The sequence below is a fragment of the Mycena indigotica genome, assembly GCF_014461135.1.
Source record: "Mycena indigotica strain 171206Taipei chromosome Unknown Mind.scaff0008, whole genome shotgun sequence".
Lineage (NCBI taxonomy): Eukaryota > Fungi > Basidiomycota > Agaricomycetes > Agaricales > Mycenaceae > Mycena > Mycena indigotica.
The window spans coordinates 1187372-1209111 of record NW_023503007.1 but is presented as its reverse complement, the minus strand read 5'-3'; the positions used below and the strand labels follow the sequence as shown (position 1 = coordinate 1209111).

The 21740-nt window shown below is 50.2% G+C and overlaps 4 protein-coding genes across 4 annotated transcripts; 2 read left to right on the top strand and 2 right to left on the bottom strand.

Moving 5' to 3' along the window:
* Positions 1-5344: 5344 nt before the first annotated feature.
* MIND_00918400 (Guanine nucleotide-binding protein alpha-4 subunit) lies at positions 5345-8030 on the top strand (the record flags this gene model as incomplete). Its single annotated transcript, XM_037365818.1, has 10 exons — positions 5345-5347; positions 5801-5814; positions 5869-6155; positions 6205-6697; positions 6744-6884; positions 6939-7090; positions 7343-7447; positions 7496-7652; positions 7706-7788; positions 7837-8030. 10 exons carry the CDS (start codon positions 5345-5347, stop codon positions 8028-8030), a joined length of 1629 nt encoding a protein of 542 aa, XP_037217230.1.
* Positions 8031-15336: 7306 nt separating this feature from the next.
* MIND_00918300 (uncharacterized protein) lies at positions 15337-17338 on the top strand (the record flags this gene model as incomplete). The annotated part of the gene is made up of 4 exons (XM_037365817.1): positions 15337-15387; positions 15440-16681; positions 16730-16871; positions 16914-17338. The coding sequence occupies 4 exons, from the start codon at positions 15337-15339 to the stop codon at positions 17336-17338; spliced, it is 1860 nt and encodes a 619-aa protein (XP_037217229.1).
* A 42-nt stretch (positions 17339-17380) lies between these two features.
* On the bottom strand, positions 17381-18471 carry MIND_00918200 (uncharacterized protein; the record flags this gene model as incomplete). Its single annotated transcript, XM_037365816.1, has 2 exons — positions 18099-18471; positions 17381-18045 (listed from the first exon to the last, which is right to left on the bottom strand). The coding sequence occupies exons 1-2, from the start codon at positions 18454-18456 to the stop codon at positions 17381-17383; spliced, it is 1023 nt and encodes a 340-aa protein (XP_037217228.1). The 5' UTR covers positions 18457-18471.
* A 903-nt stretch (positions 18472-19374) lies between these two features.
* Positions 19375-21316, bottom strand: MIND_00918100 (MFS general substrate transporter; the record flags this gene model as incomplete). Its single annotated transcript, XM_037365815.1, has 6 exons — positions 19375-20084; positions 20130-20386; positions 20431-20725; positions 20776-20945; positions 20990-21051; positions 21098-21316. 6 exons carry the CDS (start codon positions 21314-21316, stop codon positions 19375-19377), a joined length of 1713 nt encoding a protein of 570 aa, XP_037217227.1.
* Positions 21317-21740: the final 424 nt, after the last annotated feature.

The window sequence follows — 21740 nt, the reverse complement described above, 5'->3', positions numbered from 1 at the left end:
CTTGGTCCTGCGCTACAAGGGCCATGCCGAACGAGTTCAGCTGGCCGTCACCCATCTTGGCAAGCAAGACCTCATCCTGGGGTATTCCTGGTTGCGGAAACATAACCCAGAGATCAATTGGGAAACCAAGGAGGTCAAGATGACACGGTGCCCCCCAATTGCTCGACCTGCCGTGAGGAAGAGCGGGTCGAACGGACCGAGTTGCGGCGACTCCGGTCGCTTCAGAAGCGTCTCCGCTCCGGCCCGTTCCCCTCGGTCTGCGCCATGGACCTTTCTGGGTCTGATGACGGAGACGATTCCGTCTCCGCTGACGACTCCGGCCTGCCTGATCTGACGCCGGACTCCGACGACGACGATGACGATGGTCAGCTTGAAGATGGTGACCGCATCTTCTACACCTCGTTCCGCCCCTCGGAGGAGATACGCGGCTGGCAGTACTGTCTCGCAACGCCTGGCCGAAGCCTTCGCCAGGAACTCCGCCCCTCCGCCCTCCGAGATCCCGGACTGGGCTAAGGAGTTCCAGGACGTCTTCAACAAGGAGTCCTTCGACACGCTACCGGAGCGGAGAGCCTGGGACCACGCCATTGAACTCGTCCCCGACGCTAAGCCCACCAACTGCAAGGTGTACCCCATCTCGCCCCTTGAGCAACGCGAGCTCGACGCGTTTATCGAGGAAGGGCTTTCGACGGGCCGGATTCGCCCCTCCAAGTCTCCGATGGCGTCTCCGGTCTTCTTCGTCAAGAAGAAGGACGGCGGACTCCGCTTCGTCCAGGACTACCGTGCTCTCAATGCGATGACTGTCAAAAACCGGTACCCCCTTCCGCTGATCAACGACCTCATCAACCGGCTCAAAGGCGCTCGTTACTTCACCAAACTCGGCGTCCGTTGGGGCTTCAACAACGTCCGGATCAAGGAAGGTGACGAGTGGAAAGCAGCTTTCCGGACTAACCGAGGCCTGTTCGAGCCCTTGGTGATGTATTTCGGCCTGACAAACTCTCCCTGACGTTCCAAACGATGATGAATGACATTTTCCAGGACCTCATCCTCTCCGGAGACGTCATGATCTACCTTGACGACATCCTGATCGCCCATTCCGACCTCCGGAAACACCGGCAGATCGTTCAGGAGGTCTTGCGGCGACTCCGAGAGCACAAGTTGTACCTCCGAGCGGAGAAGTGCGACTTTGAAAAATCGTCAATCGAGTACCTCGGAGTCATCATCTCCCACAACCACGTCGAAATGGACCCCGTCAAGGTCGCAGGCGTCTCCGCTTGGCCGACTCCGGAAAACAAGAAGGACATTCAGCAGTTCCTCGGGTTCGCTAACTTCTACCGCAGGTTCATTCGGGACTTCTCGACCCTTGCGCGCCCTCTTTTCGTGCTCACCAAGAAGGACCAGCAATGGACTTGGGGCGACGCGGAGGCCTCCGCGTTCCAAGCGATCAAGGACGCGGTCACCTCGGAACCGGTCCTGGCGATTCCGGACGACACACGGCCTTTCCGACTCGAGGCGGACAGCTCTGATTATGCGACGGGGCGGTTCTTTCACAATCCGCCCCGGACGGGAAGTGGCACCCTGTAGCATTCTATTCCAAAAGCTTAAATGATGTCCAGCGCAACTACGAAATCCACGACAAGGAGATGCTCGCGATCATCCGCGCACTCGAGGAGTATAGACACTTCCTCGAGGGCGCCGCGCACCCTGTCGAGATTTGGACTGACCATAAGAATTTGGAGTACTTCAGGAAGACGCAGCACCTCAACCGGAGACAGGCCCGGTGGTCTCTGTACCTCTCCCGGTTCGACTTCACGCTGCACCACAAGCCTGGCCGCGATATGGGTCGGCCTGACGCTCTCTCCCGGAGACCCGACCACGGAGTCGATTCCGACAACTCCGATGTCGTCCTTCTGCGGCCTGAACTCTTCCACGTCCGCGCACTCGAGGGCGTTTCCGTTTCCGGTCCCGGCTCTGAACTCCTCCGTGACATCCGTGATGCCCTCTCCGGTGAGCCTGACCTGGAGGAGCCCGTCGCACTAGCGGCCCGGCAACTTCTTAAGGTTCAAGGTCAAGCTCGAGGCCCCCGCTCCTCACGTTCTGACGAGTGGGCCGTCTCCGGCGGTCTTCTCCATTTCCGAGGAAAGATCGTCGTACCAAAAGACAAGGACCTCCGGAGACGCATCATCGAGCTCTGCCATGACACCCGAGTCGCCGGACACGCAGGTCGTTTCAAGACCCTGGAGTTGGTCTCCCGGAACTACTGGTGGCCTCAGATGTCTCGCCATATCGGCCGGTATGTTGCGACCTGTGACTTGTGCTGTCGCACCAAGGCACTCCGGAGACTGCCCCACGGAGAACTGCACCCCACGGAAACGCCTCCGGACGCTGGCATACCGTCTCCGTCGACTTCATCGTAGAGCTTCCCGAAGCCCATGGGTACGACGCGATCATGGTCGTCGTTGACACCCTCGGAAAGCGCGCCCACTTCTCAGAGTGTCATACGACGGTCGATGCAGTAGGGGCAGCCCGCCTCTACTACCGGAATGTCTGGCGGCACCATGGGACTCCGGAGAAGTACGTCTCCGACCGCGGCTCGCAGTTCATCGCGGACTTCACCCGAGAACTTTGGCGTCTAATCGGCATCAAGCCCGCCACGTCCACCGCGTACCACCCGCAGACAGACGGTCAGACAGAGCGCGTCAACCAGGAGCTGGAGCAGTACTTGCGGATCTTCACCAACTACCAGCAGGACGACTGGGATGAGCTGATTCCGGCCGCGGAGTTCGCCTACAACAACCACGTTCACTCCTCCACGCAGCAGGTCCCCTTCATGACGGACACGGGACGACTCCCGCGCATGGGCTTCGAACCCGGAGTCCGTTCCGCTATGGAGTCCGTGAACGAGTTCCGCGACCGGATTGCCACTGGTGTTGCCGGAGCCAAGGCCGCTCACTAAGGCCAAAGAGGAGTACAAGCGCTACTACGACCGGAGACGCACTCCGTCTCCGGAGTTTAAGGTTGGCGACCGTGTTTGGCTGGATGCCTCTGACATCAGGACGACTCGCCCCTCGGAGAAGTTCTCCCACCGCCGCCTCGGACCGTTCAAGATAGTCGCGGAGATCAGCAAAGGTGCCTACAAGCTCGACCTCCCTCCGCGCTACTCGAAGCTCCACCCGGTCTTCCCCGTCGTCAAGCTCGAGCTCGCTCAGGACGACCCCTTCGACGGACGCCCGGGTTACGACCAGCCCCCTCCGGACCTCGAGGACGGAGTCCCGGAGTGGGAAGTAGAGGAAATCCTGGACGCAAGGGTGAGGTATAAGCGGCTGAACTACTTCGTCAGATGGAAAGGCTACGACGCATCGCACGACCAATGGGTCCGCTTCGACCGCGTCTTTGCCCCGGAGAAAATTGCGGAGTTCTATCGTAAGTACCCTGGCAAGCCACGACACATCGCCTCCGCGACCTTCGACTCGATTCCGTTCCGGTCTATGCGTCGGGACGCCGCATTCAAAGGGGGGTGATGTCAGGGGAACCTCCCCTTTCGGCCCCTCGGAGACGCCTCCGATTCCGGTCCGACTCCGGTTCCGACTCCGGTCCGGCCCTCCATCTCGCCCGCACAATCACCGATCCGTCAACGCCCTCCCGACGGTCGCCCTGGGACCTCGCCTGCGACGCCGCCCAAGCCTTCTGTGCCCGACAGCGGCAGCTACGGACAAGCAGTATATAGTCAGCTACCTAGCAGGCGGACCCTTAGAGTTTCTTCTCTTTGGATCCTCCCCTGCTAGGTCAGCTTCATTTGTATTCGCTTACCAATGTTCACGCTTTGGATCCTCCCCTGCTAGGACCTTGATCTCAGGCCTCCGGGGTTGCCCTTACAGTAGCCCCAGCCCTGTCTAGTCCATAATAAGCATCTTGACACCCCCTTGCAATAGCCACAAGACTATCAATTACTTGAATATGATTATGTTTGAATATATTATATTATGTTATAACAATTCACTAAAAAAAACTTAAGCATCAGGTCTAAGATTTTGAAAAAAGGTGTAGACCCTTGATTGAATAACACACACACTGGGATTTCATTTAAAATGGTCCCATAAGCAGAATTTATATATTAGAAATAGTGGTCCAAAACAATAGCCTTTTTTGCTGCTTTGATGGATATATAATAAAAGTTGCAAAAATTGTATCTAATTTACAAGAAATCAAGTTCCGTATTGGGGTATCAAATATAGCATATATTATGAATACCCTCTTCCTGACCATGTTTTGTAAACAATAAGTGCACCGAATTCAAACCCAAATATTTGTCAAAAAAAATAGTGTCATATTATTATTACCCTAATTTGTCATATATAATGGCAATGTGTCACATACATCTCAGATCTGGCATACAATATTGAAAAATTGGTCTTCCAAATGACTATAATTTTTTTCGGCACCTATGGCGCTTGAACCGCCATTCAAGATACTGTTGGCTAAATTTCCTTCTTAGTATTTTCTCTCTAGGTGTGAGCATTCACCGGCCCTGGTTCTCGTTTGTATATCATATGGATGGCCCAAATAGGTAATACTATGACTAATTTTCACTATCTGCAGTATTTATCAGCAACACGAGTATCTAGCCGGATTTTGTTTCAAAAGTGCCCATTTTCCTTTTCAAAAATGCCCATTTTTGCTGAAAGTATTTTGACCACATGTGCAGGATTTCTTGATTAGGTATGCGTCTTGTATAGACTCTTGTTCTCATAGTTGATCCATTTGGTTATAGCACTGGGAGCTAAAGCAAGGTCTCCACATGTGGCACACTGTGCCGGAGGCCCTTGCCATAAATAAATCCTACTTTGGGCCCTGTTTTTTGGCAGAAACCCTGCTGTGCCAGTATATTGTAGGCTTGTCCTTGGTATATATAGAGTAAACTGAGTAATGCATATAACGAATTTCCAAATATCAACATCTTCATTGCTGAAATACACAATCAACAAGGCAATGTTGTAAATCGCTGTAAAATCCTTGCAGAGCGCAACCCCCAACTCTTTTTGTCACATCATGTCACATCTTTTGATTTTGAGGGAATTTGATACATATATAGCTTATAATCACTCTCTGAAAATTGGCCTGACTAGCTCTGCAACGAGGGCTGGTTTAAGGAGCCTGGCAATGAAATCAATTTTTGGCTTCCACAAGGCTTAGATAAGTTAGTGATTGCGGTCGGCTACCGTGGCAGATGATGGTGATAGCTCCGCCGACGCCGACGTCAGACGTCTGTCGGGTACCTGTGCGATAACTCCGCGGCCTGTGGTTGGTGGTGTGATGATGACTGCGATGCAGTGCGGTGCGCGTGGGGATGGTGAGTCGCGCGGGCGTTGCTTCGTCCGCGCACATGGGTGTGCAGTGTCGACGGAGCACATCGGTCGGTGGACATTTGAGCGATGAGTTAGATGTAGCGGGAGAAAGCGTGACGTGACGTGCATGTGATGCGATGTCAGCCTTTTTTTTGGCTCGTTTGCATTGCCGCAGACTTCGCAATTACGTTGCGGTGTCGTACGTCGCGACAGCTGGGGTGAGTCCACCTTCCGTGGTCACAGGGAAACGCTTCTTTGCTTCCGCGTCCACCATCTCCGTTTTCCATTGGCCCCTACCCCACAGCGCGTCCCCTGTATATAGAGCGCCCCTCCTTTCCCCGCCCTCCTCTGTCCCATCGACGGACAGCATAGACGCGGCGCCACTGTCGGCCGCCAGCGACGAAGACTAGAAGACCCGGGTGCTGTTCGGGTCAGCGCTGGATAGGAGTCAGAGATAGAGTAGACGGCTAGCGTGCGTCTCTTCTCCTTTCCTTCCAGCTTCCGTCAACAACACAATCTTCTCTAGACACGCTCCCTTCCCACCTACCCACAAAACCACCGCGATGCCCGCACGCATCTCCCACCGCTCCCAACTGTCCGATCCGCTCTCTGCGGTAATTGCCCCGCCTGTCGGGGAGTCTGCGGCAGCGAAACAGGCGCGTGTGGCCAGAGAGGCAGAGGAGCAGCGCGTAAGCGACGCCATTGACGACGAGCTTAGGAGGGAGAGACAAGATAGAAAGAAGAGGGGGAAAAGGGAGGTCAAGGTGTTGCTGCTCGGCCAGAGCGAGAGCGGGAAAAGCACCGTGCTCAAAAGTGCGCATCTATCTTGCTCTGTCTTAAGCTTCTGACCATCACATCGCAGACTTCAGACTGAAATACGCACCCGCGCAGTGGAAAGCTGAACTGCAGTCTTGGCGCGCAGTGGTGCAGCTGAACCTCGTTCAGAATGTCTTAACAATACTTGATGTTCTCCAAGAACGGCTTTCCCTCCCTGAGGCCACCGAAGTCCCCACCGGCTCATCACCACCGTCCTCGTTCCCCACCGGCTCGCGCACATCGTTCGACTCGACGATCAGCGACATCACCACCGCCCCGCCAGCGCTGTCTCCCGCAGCTGCAAAAGTGCAACTGTCACAGAAGCACCGCATACTTCTTTTGCGGTTGTCTCCGCTACGAAAGGTCGCGGAAGATCTGAGGAGGGTACTTGGCGCCGGCGCGGACTTTTCGAATGCGGACGATGCGGCACATGGGTATGGTGTGCTTGACGATACGGGCCCGGCGCAACCAAAGAGGAAGGAGTTTGCGGTGAGGGGGTGGATTAGCGCGTTGGGGCTGAAGGGCGAAGACGAAAACAGGTGCGTGTTAGTGTTTTGTCTCAATCTGCCATGACAATACTGCTAGACCTGTCCCTGACTCGCCAACCGACTCAACCAGCGAAGTCCTCTCTTCGCTGCGAGACGACATCCTTGCGCTCTGGGAGGACACCGATGTGAGGGCGCTGTTACGCGCTGCAGATGTGCGGATCGAAGACCGGGCGGGTTTGTGCGTTTCCTTTCCCCTCCAAACTACATATTATTTCACCTAACGAGCTAACAGTTTCCTCCCGGATACGGCCCGGATTACCGCCCCGGGGTATGTACCATCGGACAACGATGTCGTGCGCGCAAGACTGCGGACGATGGGCGTCCAGGAGTGGCGTGTTGTACTTGAGCAGGGGGCCGGTGGGCTTGGGGGCTCGGGGCTGGCTAGTGAGTGCTCGCCCATTGATTTAGTCCGCTTTTTGTTGGCGTTGGCCCCGTGAATCTCACGGGCATGTGCTCTCCCGGCGGTTGCGACCTTCTTTCGCTTATGACCCGCCGGGAAGCTGTTTGCCGAGCGCCTCCGCTGCCGCGGGACCAAATCGCCGTTTTCGATGATTACGGGGCACTCGCGTGTGATTTGGTTTCCCTCTGCCTCTTGTTGACGTTTGTTCTCCCTTGTTCAATCCTGATCCACCGCAGGCGATTCGTTCGGCGCGGAATGGGTTATATACGATGTCGGCGGCTCGCGCTCAATGCGACACGCGTGGCTGCCGTACTTCGACGCAGTTAACGCGATCATCTTCTGTGCGTCCTCCCCCCTCCGATTGTTCCTACCCTGGTTGATAGTCGTAGTGGCGCCTATATCATGCTTCGACGAGCGCCTCGCGGAAGACCCGCGCGTAAACCGCCTCGAGGACACGCTGCTCCTCTGGAAGGCGGTGGTCAAGAGCCCGCTCTTGAGAGGGTGCACCCTCGTAGTCTTCTTGAACAAATGTGACCTGCTCAAACGGTGCGTGGCGGTGCCAGTGGACATGAAAGGCGGAGAGGCTGATGGATGCACAGCAAGCTGCAGAGCGGGATCATGGTCAACCGCCACATGCTCAGCTTTGGCAACCGGCCGAACGAGGTAGGCGTCGTTGTCAAGTGTGCGTACCTTTCTTCTGCTTCCCTCGACTTACCCACTCCCCTCGCAGACCTAAAAGACAAGTTCAAAGACATTCTGCGTGCCGACGCTGCCTCCCCCGCCCTTGGCGGCATTAGCGCTGCCGCACGCACGACGTATTTGTACGCGACAAGCGTGACGGATACAAAGGCGACCGCCGCGACGCTCAACATTGTCAGAGACGGGATCATCCGCGAGCACCTGAAGCACGCGGAGTTTGTGTAGGCAGAGAGAACGGACACTCGTTTTGTTTATGGTTTTGGTTTTGCAGTTGATGGTATATAGATATCTGTGTTGCTCACGATCATTACGATTTTTTGGTGTTTTGTTTGATAGATTCTTGATCCTGGTGGGAGTCAAGAAAAAAAGGTGAACATTTAAGTACATATGGGCCAACTTGAAATCTTCCTACTGTTCTATGGATCACTTTGTATGTTGTGTAGTGCCGATTAAGGAGTAACATGAGTGGTCCAGGTTACTATGCTGCACAACTTGTCGTGATAGAATTGTATGGACAAGGACAGTATTTTTACCTAATTTTTAAAACTCAGGCTTGTCATAACACCTGTCGTGACTTGTCATTTTTCATTTCTCACTCTCTTTCTCGCTCTCCTTTGTATGTCAATATTAGTCGCGCATAGCAGCCTCTGTCATTTCATCAGGTTGAAAATAACTTAATTAACAATGAGCTACACTTTAAATTCATAGATGCCAAAATACAAACACACATTCAAAAAGGAAAACTTGTTATACACATTATTGTAAAATAAGAATAGCTAGCAAGGGGGAAGCATGATGGCATCAGTGCACATATGCATGACACTAATTTTTTTTCAATAATTATTTATTCATATCTTAGCCAGCCATAGATAGGTGTATATGGATGAGTCTCTATATTTCAAATGTTATATGAAGTTTTACTCTGGTCTCAGCCTTCCTATCAGTAAATTACCATATCTGGCCACTCTAGTCATTGATTTGTGACCCTTAATATCTCAAACATTGAGCCCTTGAAAGTTAAAAACGAGGTTTCATTATAAGTCTATCCATCACATCATATATAGAAGCAAGCTGCAACAAGCCACTTCTGGCTATACTTAAACTTGGTTTCATACTTACTTGTGTTACCTCATCAATCATACTCTGATAATGATCTGCTCATTCACAAACTGATCTAGGTTTGTGCTAATATACCGTCAAAAGTGGCACTGGTTGTCACAACCTCATATTGCTCATCCATCAAATGTCACATTTTCTCATGTCAGAATGGCAGGAACGGCTGCATCTTGTCAACCTCCATAATAATTTGTCAGATATAGCTGTATGCTATGTAGATAAAATATCAGGGTTAAACCCTGTACTGTAGCATTTTAATCAATTCGGCCGGTCACGCGTCACACCGCCATTAAAACGCCGAAATTTTTTCGGCAGTCACATGCAACAGCAACAAACGCCGAATTCACCTGGAAAATTGACCATTTTTGGCTGGCGCGGCCCTGCGGGCCGCGCCGTAATGTGCCGAAAATTTTCGGCGGTCACACTCGGAGGCCTCGGACGCCGAAAATTTCAATTCGGCGCCGATGTCACACACTTTTTGGGCGCTGAATTGATTAAAATACTACAGTAATGTCTACATCTTTAGGCAGTCCAAGCATTATGATAAGAAAATTGTCAATCTTTTGTTGGAAAATCAGTATGTAAGCAAGTGGGCTTGCAGCCTTGAGTTTACTCTCCAAAGCCTCCCAGACTGCCAGACTGACCTCAGGTCTACAATCAGTTTATGCTACACCGCTTGTCGGCTTACCTTCAATCATGTGACCATGGGACCATCTGCCAACCGTCACACATGTCACAGTTGGTCAGTCCTTCTTAGGGTAACGTTAAAAAGTCCAGCTGAATTATTAATATTGTAAGTTACAAGTGATGTTATTAACAATTTTTAACAGTCATGTTAATAACAATCACGTGATCACTTACCATATATGTATTAAAAGAGCTGATCATTAGATAATAAATATATTAAAGTTAAAAAGTATTATAATGTTGTTTGTTGGATGACAGCGCAGTTGATAGCTAGAACCTTAGTGCTTGCAGACCATCCCTGGAACCTGATACTAACTCAGGTGCAAGTTGTTCTGGAGCCCACATATTGTATAAACCACAAGAGGCCCAGTTCATGCCTTGATCAGCAACAAACCTAAGTAAATTGGCTAATGGCAGACTTTTAATTTAATACATCCTGCTACTTTCTAACAATTTTTAACATGGCTCCTGGAAGGGTTCATTCTTAATATTGTTATTAACTTGTAAGTAACATGTTAATAACAAAACATTTTTTAACCAAGTACTTTTTAACGTTACCCTAGTCCTTCTAGCATGGCTTAACTTTTCTTAGTATATAAGTATGTTGCTATAATTTTTTTCTCTTTCCCCTTAAAAGCTAGATAATAAGTAAAGGTAAATGTCAGGGGAACCTCCCTTTCAGCCTCTGGCCAGAGGGCTGTGGAAATTTTCATGCCATCATAGCTATTTGACATTCAGCACTTGACCACTAGCCTGTGACACACCAAAATATTTTATAACACATACTGACCCATTTCGTTCAATTCAGCGGGCTTGTGACCTGTGACCGTTTGGCCGAAATGTCCAATTCGGCCGGAGGCCGAACTTTGTGTGACCTCTTACCTAAATAGGAAATTCAGCGCGCCAAAGGCGTGAAATTTTTGAAATCCTTCCAAATCGGGACGCTTTGGGACCAAAAGAATGGGCTGTGACCCGTGACCGGCCGAAATATTTCGGCCAAAAAATCCGATGTGACCGTGACCGGCCTAATTGAAGGAAATGGGTCAGTAGTATATGCTATTTTTCAGAAGTATGTCCAAATCAGATGAAAATTAGAACTATTAGTGAGCACATAGCCTGGCAATATAGATTTGACCATCCACTTAGCACTATATTGGAATATTCTGTGACTATTAAGGAGATTTTAACAAAAAGTTTTCAAATCAATGTAATTTATAACATAGACAATTGAAAGAGTAGAATATCTGACCTGGCCAAAAATGACCCTGAGAGCCTGAAAACTTGCAATTAGTCATCTTTTTACCTATGGATTGTTCATTTCTATAGGAAACCTGCAAATTCATACAAAGTGCAATAGTGCACCATGTACCCTATTGCTTAGCTCATTAACAGTAATCACTTCTCTCTGTGCAAGAAGGCATTAACGACTCAATGATTTGACTCCAACTTAGTTGTAAGAGACCATTTTTACTAGACCTTATGGCTTGACTTGACCATCGTCTGTCTATACATGGGCCTGACATAGTTTCTGCTCTATTCTGGGCAGGTGTCTACCAGGGAGTCTTGCATGGCCCAAGTTCTAACCCAAAGCCTGACACAAATATACCTTTGATTTTCTGACACCATCTGTCAAATTTAGTCATCTTCTGGTTATTGAACTACAGAAATTTGATCTTTTATATTTATGTCATATGTACCACACTCCAAGTATTGTATTGGAAATGCCACTATGGAAAGTCTAAATGTTGACAACTAATCATTTTCCATGATGCACTTCAATATCTTTTCACTCTATTTATACCTACAAAAATCCTAACAAGCATTTATATTCTTGGCTTACCACAAACAATAGGTTCAGAACTCAGGACTTAGTTTCTATCTTTCTATATTATTGATGTTAGATGCCCAGAAACATCAGAAATTACCATTCTGAGATATAGATTTTGTCTAAATCTGTATAATATGTCAAACAATTTATAATAATATTAGTGGTGTGAAACATGGCATGTGAACTGAGAAAAATACTACAGTGTGCCCTTCATAAACAGAAATAAATAATATAGAGTAAACAATACATTATTAGATCAGGAATACTCTGGAGGCAACTCTGTGTGTGATGCAGTCCTCAAGCTTCTGACCTCCTCTTGCAACATTTGAAGCTCATATAGTACATCTGAGTTGGCAACAGATGGAGCACCTCCTGATGGAACAGATTCTCTTGTAGTTATTCCTTGGAAGATATTCTTGGAGTCTGGCCTGATTACTGCCATTGATTGCCTTGTATTGATCTCAGGCTCCTCATATTGTAATGGTGATAGGGCTGAGTTCTCCCCTGAGGGATCAATCTCAATCCTTTGACTAGGAATTCTCTGAGCATGTCTTTTCCATCAATAAGCCAGTGCTGCACATGATAGACCAAGGAGCACAACTCCCCCAGTAATTGCAGCTGCAATTTCAGCAACACTAATTTTTGCTTCACTATGACCATGTGTAGGAAGGAGAGATGGTATGCTTGTGAAAGATGATGAGGTTGGTATAGTTGAAGCTGTATGGATCAATTAAATATATGATAAGGATTGAGAGAACAGAGTCACTTGCCCCCTGGTACTATTGCAATTTTGGCAAAGCCTAGTTGTGGTGGTGAACCACCATCAAATACCATGTAGACATTTTGCTGTAAACAAGTGCTTAGTAGTGTACTACATCAAGAATAAGCCATACTAGAAATGTCTGCCCAAATATCCAACTGGGTCTCTCATCTGGACCTACTGTTGAATTGGAAAATACACTGTCCCCTGGGGAAGTAGACAGGGCATAGATAGCACCTACACAACGAGGTGGGCTACTACTGACCTATTTCGATCAATTCAGCGGGCCTGTGACCCGTGACCGTTTGGCCGAAATGTTCAATTCAGCCGCAGGCCGAATTTCACGTGACCTATTGCCTGATTAGGACATTTGGCGGGCCGCAGGCGCGGAAAATTTGGAAATCATCCTAATTGGGACACTTTGGGACCAAAAGATCTGGCTGTGACCCGTGACCCGCCGAAATATTTCGGCCAAAAAATCCCATGTGACCGTGACCGGCCTAATTGAAGGAAATGGGTCAGTATTAGCAACAGGTCGGACATTGATATCTGAGGTGTTGAGAGACCAAAAGCTCCCACCAAATGAGAAGGAGACATTTGGTGGTGATAGGCAAGCTATCAAAGACAATTATTCCCAGGTTATAAAATAAAATAATCTGACATACAGTATGAATAAAAGCCCTGTTGATCGCTGATAGGACTAGAGCCAGGAACTGCTGCCCAGAATCTTGCAACATCTGCAGGTGGGCCACCAATGAAGCCAGCACTTGTACTGAAAATGGCAATTCTTGTAGTTAAGTTTGCTGTAATAGTTGTACTATTGATTGAGAATGCTAGATATCTGTAAATAAATGCCTCAAAGAAGGAGAAATCAAAATAGACCTGAGACATCTAATGACCAATATGCATTTGGCTTCCCTGTCAATGTTTGATACTCAATGTTTCCAGAGTAGAATTGTGCATCAATTTGTCCCAGGGTCAAGCTTGGTCCAGTGGTGTTGGAATACTTGTGCAGAGAAATGGCAAAGAGGTTTGGTCCGTTTGGAAGCCCAGCAGCACTTAGTGCCTGCTTCCAGAAGGGCACAGGCTGAGGGTCCAGTCCTGAAATTCCTTGAAATGAAAGTCCTAGAATGCCTGAGAGTGGATTATGGCTAGGCATTGAAAAAGAAGTAGATATAAAGCTTGCGACAACTGTTTTCAGTGCATTGATTTCAGCAATATACCATTGAAAATTTAGTGAAGACACTTACTCAGTGAAGTTGTGGCAGCATATCCTTGAAGATTCATTTGGTCATTGAAAACTGCTCCAGCTGCAGTAGTGCTGGCCAAATATAATTATATTATTTTATGGGCATAATATATTATAATCATATCATATTCAGAGCTCCAACCCAATAATATATTTGTAGTATAATATAATCATATTCAGCTGTGAAATATGAATATGTTATGAATATATTCAACTATAATCTAGTATGCATATCTCTTGATATGTTTGACATATTTGCTGTTAGAAAAAGGAATCAAAAACATAAAATACATGCTGGATTGTCAGTGCAACTTCCTTTTGGGCCTCCCTGGGTTACATAGGACTCTCAAAATACAATCAGGGGCATTGTCACTAGTCTTAGGTTAGCCAGTAGATACTTGATCAGAGGTCCTACACTATGTTTAATAGGTCAACCCAAAGTGATCACTCCTGACATTTGTTCCTACTAAGGGTAATGTATGAATCACCATATATAATAGATAATATGTGACATTTATCAGAAGTAGGGCTTACTCAGACTAAGATTAGTACTATGACTGAGTACATAGACTGAGAAAATAGCTGTAATCATCTACCTTACTATAGTTGAATATTCTGCAACTATAATATAGTATAGTCATAATATAATATAATATATTCAAACATAATCATATTCAAGTGATCCACAAAGTGCATAATATATTCATAATATTCTGAATATATTCAATATTTAATCAAGCATAATATAATTCTGGCCAGCACTAAGCTGCAGAACCAAAGGTATAGTCCAGTCTGAAAGCTGTCCCAACTGCTTGAGCAGAGGATGACAGATCAGGGTCAAATAGGGTATCCTGTGCAGGACATCCTGCCGAGATGCAGGTGTTTCCGGCAACAAAGATGTCAGAAGTGGTTGTATCAACAAGGAGTGTGACTGCTTTGGGTCTGGAAATGCAAGCAATATAAGTAACATGGGAAGGCAGTGATCATGGAAGACACACGGTGTGCCCACATCAATCACAACAGCCCAGATGACCCCCTCTTGAACAGCTGCATTGACCTGCACACCATTTGTGCCACTAAGAGGAGAATCATCTCCTACATGTACCGCAAGCAATGAGAGGGGCTTTAGCACTGGAGAGGTGAAAGCAGAAGAAGTTGCCATGAGGGTGGCGGACAGGATGTGCTTGCTGAGTAATGACCACATGTTGGGCCCACATTGCAGAATGTGAGAGTCGCATCATAGGCACATTCCCAGGGACAAACAACTCGAATGATGGTATAACTCATCGGCTGATGATGCCCATGTCTGTGCAACCAATTTTACAGAGATAAGTATACAGTGGCAGATTGCTTGATGGCTCTCATAGACAATCATCCGAGCTTCCAATCAGTAATATCCAATTCCGATCTCCCCTTCTAGCTCATCCGCCAACCGTTTTACGACAGGGTCGTCATTCAGACTCTCCAACCACAACCCGCGGGCCCTGTTACCCGCCCCAATCTCCGCGGACTATGATTTCGAAAACTTGCGTTGTCTCGCGCCGGACGCCTGGCGCCGAGGTCGAGGTCCAAGCTTTTGCACGGAAGCAATTTAGTTACAGAAAAGCTTTTTACAAGGCTTGACTCCACTTACAGTACTTATATGTGTTGCTCGTACGATCTTGATAGTAATAATGGCAAATGCCACCCACAGCGCCGCACTCACGGGCCTCAAGATCTTTTTGTACTTAGCATAGGCTCCGCACTAGCAGTATGGTACCTTGTATGGTACGGTCCGGGATAGACACTCGCCGTCGCCAGATCGCCGATCCCGGCGTACGTTCACGGTCGGGCCGAACACGGTGCCAAGAGTCCGCCACGTGCGCATGTGAGGTAATATCACTGCCACATCATGCATCCTTCTCTCCGACTGTCACCAGAGCGTTTTCCTGCTCCCCTGCGGGTACGGCTCCGTGCGTATTGACCGTGGTTGTACTTATCACGCCATGGACTAGGGTCGGGTTGAGGCAGCTGCCCATCGTTCGCTGCCGGATGTGGAGTTCCTTGTTGGCCAGAGCGCAAACGGCCAGCTGACGGATCGTCAACAACGACAGCTGGTTGCGCTGTGGTACGAATGTCTGAATGCCCCTCCGGAAATCCCGTCGACGTCCTACGATATCGAATCCGACTCCTCGCGGAACACGTTGGAGTGCGCGATCACTGCGCTAGAGGGCCTGTTTGTGGCCACAAGTGGGGAGAGCAGGATGGTCGAGCGGGGAGCGATCGCGGAGCTCTGGCAGCGTGCATACGCATGGCTACTAATTATTGACGGTCTTCAGGATCATCTCCCCACCGAACTACGGACGCGTATGGTCCCCGCCCAGCAGGTCCTTTTCGTTGAAGGGCTAATCAAGGCCGGTGGAAACGTTGCAATCGCCGCAATGAATGCTAGTCCAAGACTGGTGTACCTTCTTGGACGTTGGTGGCAGGAAATTGTGATCGCCCGCGACGGTCCAATCCTGGCAACTCTTACCGTCCAGCTGGGAATCTTTGTTTCGAAAGACCGTTTTCGCCAACTCCTCGACAGTGTCGGCGGGCAATACTCCATCCTCGGCAACACGCTTGCAAAGCACCTCAGCCTCACATTTTCCGCAGATTTCCCCTATCCTGATGCCCAGCGTATCAAGGAGGGCTTTTCCATCATCCGCATCTTCAGCCACCACTTACAAACAAACACGCATTTGCTATTTGCGGTCTTAGAATCCAGACCCCGCTTCGTCCCTGCCATTACCCACATGCTTCTTATATCAGCAACGACTCGGATGCCTTCTGTCAAACCTGACGATTGGTTTGATCTATTCTCCCTGCTGCTCGCCACGCTGTGCGATTATCCGGACGACCTGCCTCACAGTCTGGCACACAAACACCTCAAACACGCGCTAAAAGCCGGTCTTGTTGCAGCTGTCGCATCTTTTACAAGCTCCAACAATGTGGCTGCACCCCGAGAGCTTCGCAATCATATTATCGAGCAGTTATTCAGAGCTGACATGATTCTCGGACGGAGCACTGTGTTTCATTCGGTGCTTCCCCATCTCAGGGTGGTGGCCGGAAACATAGGGCAACTAAAAATCAACATGGGAGGGAACTTATCGTCAGCCTGGCAGTCTTTCGACGACTTGCTGCGGCAACGAGACACATTATATGACCGTTATACGGATGATTGGGTCCAGCAGCTTCGGGCTTGTGCCCATGTGACGGTATGCACCACGTTGCAACACTTGCTCGCTGTCTAATTATCTGCGCAGTGTCAACGGCAGCTTACGCGGGCGGAGCTCAAGCAGTGTAGTGGGTGTAAAGCAGCCCTGTACTGCTCCTCCGCGTGTCAGAAAGCTGATTGGAGACCTGTTCACAAACAATACTGTTCCAGCTTGTCCCAAATCCGGAGAGGTACGCACTCTATTTGCATCGATCCCTCCTAACTATAAACAGACACTGTCTCCCGCATCGGGAAACGGAACCTCTCGTTTCATCATTACCTGGTCGCGGGCGAGTGCAAGCGGCACCGGGCCCAAATTGCCCAGATGCTCGCAGAGTTTGTTCTGCAAAACCGGCAGCCGGCGGCCAGCGCGCTCTGCGTGATCTACAGCTTCACAGGCGGCCACTGTGTTCTCGGGACAAACTGGTCTACCGGCTCCGCCGACGCACTCGGCTTCCCCATCGCGCCGGCATACATCCGGCCCGCGCAACGCTCCGCGGGCCGCACACACCTCCACATCTTCTACTGTGGAGCGCTGAGGCGTGATGGGGCTGGACACGGGAACAAGGTGCTATATGCCCATGTGTTTCCCTTCCATGTTTCCGAGCGCTGTGCGGCAGTGATACGGCGGCTGGGGGACCGCTGCCGGACGCGATAACCTTGCCGGCCACCTCCACGCGACGCAGCGAGTCGTTATTGTTCATGATTGACATTGCCAGTTGCTGCAGGGGGATCCCAGGCGCGATGCCGCGTGGAAACTGGACATCTTGCCCGTCGGCCCTCCCGCCCAAAAAAAAACAAGTGAACCCAAGCCCACATGGATGCGCAAGAAGAAGGATGCGAGGCGCGCGAAACGCGCGAGGGGCCGCTGAATGGCGCCTTCCTTGCGTGCACCGTTCCCGAGGCTCACTGTCTCGTCGTAGGAGAGGGTGGTGAGATTGGGGAGGCTGTCCGCCATGAGGGAGAGTAACTGATGAATAGTGGGCTCCGACACGCTGTGGGACTCCATAGCCAGGATCGTCAACGTGCTTGCATAGCTTCCGAGGCCGAGGAAGCTCGGGAGCTCCTCGTCTTCGTCCGTGATCGATAGCAGGGCATGTTCAAGTTTCCAGGCGGCTACTTCTGCCGGTATAACCGCACTCAGCGGGGCGTAGATGTTTTTGAGTGGAAGATTCACGACTGCGGAGTCGGCATTCCACTCGTCGCTCAACAATGGGCCCGGGATGACCAGCGAGGTTATGGCTACCTGCTGCATCCATACCGCATCAAGGTCTGTTATGTGTTTCCAGTCGCCAAGATGCAAGTGGGTAAGGCGGAGCGGGCATCCAGGCCCAAGAAACTCGCCCAGTGTTGAAGGTATACCTACTAGAGCTCGTCTTCAGCAATCATCACACGAAATTGCACCACAAATAGCACACCGCAGAAGTCGAGCCCAACATTCAGCCGCGTAAGCTTTGTGCAGACCCGCAGCGCCTGGATCATTTCCTCCACTAGCCGCTTTTTCATCTCGTCCGGGTCGTCCTCCACTATGATAAGCAGGTTGAAGACAAGCGAAGATACCTTCCGCGCAAGGCGGTGGTTTTCGATGACCGTCCTACACCAGAAGAATCCCTGCTCAGCGTTCCGTTGGTCGAGAACGACACGCGGGTACAAGTAGTCCTCTGCAATTACGCGGAAGAGGCGACATGCAGCGGCGAGAGTCGCGAGAGACGACGGCGGAGCGCATTCTGCAATGGCCGCCACTAGTTCTACGGGCAAGGGCGGGGCTACTGTCATGTGCCGGGTAGGTGAGGGTTAGAAGCAAAAGTAGTGTCACGTCACATCCGGGTGTCGATCGCCGTCAACTTGCGATGATGTGACGATGTGACGATGATCTGATGTGACGATGACGTGTTCTACAACTATGACCTTTCCTACTATGTACGTTCATTTGAAAATACTAGCCCGATTGATGTGTTTGAAATAAATTCAAATAATCCATTTATGCACCAAAGCGGTCCAAAGGGCTAAGCCTCCAGGAAAGTAGACTTGACTAGTAAGAAATTGAGGTATATTTAAGTCATCAGATTCAACTTGACTTAAAGCTAATATCAGCTGACAATTTTGTGGCTAGGATTTGTAGCAAACAAATTCACCAAATACCTATGCCACAGGATATAATACCATATATATGATATAATATATCAAAAATCAGGGTCAGCACCACAGTGTACCTAATATATATCAGAAATAAGTGACCAATTGCCATTATATATATAAAATTGCAGTAATAAATAATGTAACATTTTGCTTGACAAATATTTGGGCTTGAATCTTATTGTCTACATAACATGGTTAGAAAGGGGTAGTCACAATGTATGCAATATTTGATCCCCCTGTACAGAACTTGATTTCTTGTGAATCAGATACAATCTTTGCAACTTTTATTGCATATCCATCAAACTTGAAGCAGTGAAAAAGGCCATTGTTAGTTGGACCATTAATATTTCTTATATATAAATTCTGCTTAGAAGACCATTTTTTGGCTGAAACCCCAGGGTGCCACTTCAGTGAATGCACTTCAGTCTAGAAGCATCAAATAGCCATCAAAAACATTAAAAAAATTGCCATATAGCTGGCAATTGGTTCATACATACACATACATATACACGGTATACTCGCGGTCTAAAGAACTTTTAACAAAACTGTAGGGCTCTACACACCGCCCATTTCAACCTCTTCACCCTGCGCCTCGCTCTTCTCCAGATCCTGCCTGCCCCACTGCTCGTCCACCTTCGCATGCAGCGGCAGGCCCTTCATCAGCCAGCTAACCAGCATTCCCGCACCCGCGAGCCCCGCAAGCACGTCCCACAGCAGCTTGAACGCCTCCGCAAACGCGTGCTTCACCTGCCCGCCGAGCTCCGGCGACAGCGACGATATGCTCGGAATGATGGTGAACGCGATCTGTGTGCCGCCCGGGAACTGCGCGAGGAATTCGGCTGGCAGCGCATCGGTGAGCTTGTTCTGCAGGATGGTGCCGCCGATCGTGACGCCCCAGATGAGCGCGAACTGGCGCAAGAAGAAGAACCACGCGAGCGCCTGTGCGTTGTACTTGACCTCGATCGGGGCGAGCACCGGGAAGTACGCCGCGACATACGCAAACCCGATCCCCGCGCCGATCAGAATCTGGTAGCCGATCGCTTTCCCGCGCGAGCTGTGCTCGTCGAGGGTACCGAGCAGCGCCGTGCCCAGAATCATCAGCGCCCAGCCGAGCCACATTTGCGGGCGGTAGCGGCCCGTGCGGTTCACCAAAATTCCCGTGACCGCTGACACTGGCGCAACCGTAAAGGTGATCCCGAACACGTCCACCCCGGAGGCGATCGGCCCGGCACCCTTACACGCCTGGAAGTACACCGGGAGCCAGTCTAACACATGAGTTAGTAAGCGAATTGAAATGACGCAATACGAACATCCGATTGCGGAGAGAACAAGCGCAGACAGAAAGTTCTGGATGTACCCAGCAAAGGCGGTGCGCGTAGCCATGAGCGAGAGCGGGATGATTGGATACTTTGGGATGAAGGCTTCATAGACAACGAAAGCCACCAGACCAACGCAGCCAATGATAAGGGGCAGCAATACTTTCGAGGAGGCCCATGCGAAGACTGTGCCGCCCCAGGTAAGCGCCAGCACCATAGACGTTGTTGATGCGACGATGAGTGCATTTCCACTGTGGCCAGTCAGTCGAAACTCATCATCGTGCTATAGACTCACATGAAATCCAGTTTCTGCAGCTTCTCCTTCAGAGGCGTCTGAGGGACCTTCAAATTGACGAAAAGCAAAATAAGCGCGCCACAGAACCCGCCGATGGGCAGATTCATGTAGAACAACCAGCGCCAGTGTCCCTCCTGCGCCAACGCTCCGCCAATCACCGGACCGGCACCCGCACCGACGCCATACGCCATCGCAATAATACCATTGAAAATCCCGCGTTCCTTGAGCCCGACGAGGTCGGATATGATGATTTGAATGAGCGAGATAATTCCGCCCGCGCCGAGGCCTTGTACGGCTGTAATCCACAGATGAATGAGTCATATGGAGCAAGGCAGGGAGACGCACTTCGTCCCGCGATAAGGAAGTTCATGCTGGTTGCGGCCCCGCACAGCGCGCTGCCGACCATGAAGATGGCGATGGAGAGCAGCATGACAAAGCGCCGTCCGAAGATCTGGGCCAGGCCCGCACAGAATGGCAACAGCGCCGTTGACGCGAGGGTGTATGCAGATCCAATCCTAGACGGTCTTAAGACTCCGAGAAGAGAACAACGACAACGTACCAGATGTAGTTGTTCCCGTGCAGCTCCTCCGAGATGACGGGCAGCGCTGTCGCTACGGCCGTCTAGACTTGCACGTTAATCCCCGAGAGAAAAAAAGAAACAACGCACGAATTCGATGGCGGTGAGCATCTGGCTGATCGACAACGAGCTGATAATCGCCCAGAACTTCCAGTCATGTTTGGTTGCAGGCCCCTCAGCAGCAGCCGCGGCCTTCAAGTTTTGGCTGGAGCTTTCATGCTCGAGCGCCACGTCATCCACCTCTTCTACCGCTATTGGGTCGCTGAGTTCAAGTGCGGGCGAAAGACCGGGCGGGGGGTCGTGCGCCATTGGCAAGAGATGAAGGTGGGAGAAGAAAGAAAGAAGGGCGTTGCCAGCGAAGCGGCGTTTAGACTGTTTTATGGTGCTTCGCGTCTCCCGCTCTTGATAGAGTTTTGTTTCCGTGGCCGGGGGAGCTCTCTGTCAGGCCGAGCTCCAGGCCGAAGGCCGGGTGCAGGGTGCAGGGGCAGGCCGAAGCCAGCCCGACCCAAGGATGAAGGCAGGACGGGAGTGGCGTGGCCGTGGGAAACGGAACCGCCGTGCCATTTGTCAGAGCTGTCACATAAGCGGCGTGCCGTCGGCAACTTAACCAAGTGTGACGTGGCAACTCTTCCTTATTCACTCGGTTCCATAGGCTCTATCTGTTTGTTGTCGAGTTGACTACATGTTTCCTCTGAGATCGCCTCGTCCCTTCCGGCCGGTCCCTTCCCTTGGG